Source organism: Bombus impatiens, unplaced genomic scaffold, assembly GCF_000188095.3.
Source record: "Bombus impatiens unplaced genomic scaffold, BIMP_2.2 scf_0858, whole genome shotgun sequence".
NCBI classification, from domain to species: Eukaryota; Metazoa; Arthropoda; class Insecta; order Hymenoptera; family Apidae; genus Bombus; species Bombus impatiens.
The window spans coordinates 1-605 of NT_177277.1; the positions used below are offsets into that span (position 1 = coordinate 1).

The following is a 605-nucleotide window of genomic DNA, read 5'->3' on the forward strand; positions in this document are numbered from 1 at the left end:
ATAAGGACACTATCAATCAGATAACTTGTATGATCCATAAAGCATTAGGTTATGAATATTTGGAAGCTTGGTGTTATATTCTTGATTTAACAGCCCTACTGTTTCAGGTAATATCGATTTTCTGCTTCTTATCCTTTTGTCAATGTTGTACAATTCAACGTTCCCTTTTATTACAGGTAACTGGTAAAGCGAGAAGTCCGCAATTAGTAGAAATATTGAGAAGTCTAGCGGAGTTACGTGATTTCTATAATTTTTCTTTGATAAATGACGCAGAGTACGCTATTGGCGCTGCGATAAGAGTACTCGGACTGGAGACAGTTTTAAATCTGATTCCATTGAAAGCAAGTAATTCTATATGAACCGGATTATGCTTAGAAACAAAAACTTTATTTTATAACTACAGTAATATAAATCTCTATTCTATAGGTATCGGACAATGCGATTAATTTAAAAAGAACTTGGTTATTACCATTATTGAAAGATTGTGTGCTAGGTGGGTCACTTACTTTCTTCATGGAAACATTGCTACCTATCGCTGCATTGTGCGAGTAAGTATTTTAATCTATCTTTATTATAAGAGTATAAATTATCTTATATTGATATTT

General features: G+C 32.4%; 1 protein-coding gene across 2 annotated transcripts; it reads left to right on the forward strand.

Annotated features, from left to right (window-relative positions):
• The first annotated feature begins 6 nt into the window (after positions 1 to 6).
• On the forward strand, positions 7 to 599 carry LOC112213620 (RRP12-like protein). Of its 2 annotated transcripts, XM_024370635.2 has the most exons (3): positions 7 to 107; positions 177 to 341; positions 427 to 599. In XM_024370635.2, the coding sequence occupies exons 1-3, from the start codon at positions 30 to 32 to the stop codon at positions 550 to 552; spliced, it is 369 nt and encodes a 122-aa protein (XP_024226403.2). In that variant the 5' UTR covers positions 7 to 29; the 3' UTR covers positions 553 to 599. The 2 variants fall into 2 exon arrangements, with proteins under 2 accessions (XP_024226403.2, XP_033179141.1); XM_033323250.1 differs by having other exon boundaries at positions 7 to 341.
• The last annotated feature ends 6 nt before the right edge of the window (positions 600 to 605 follow it).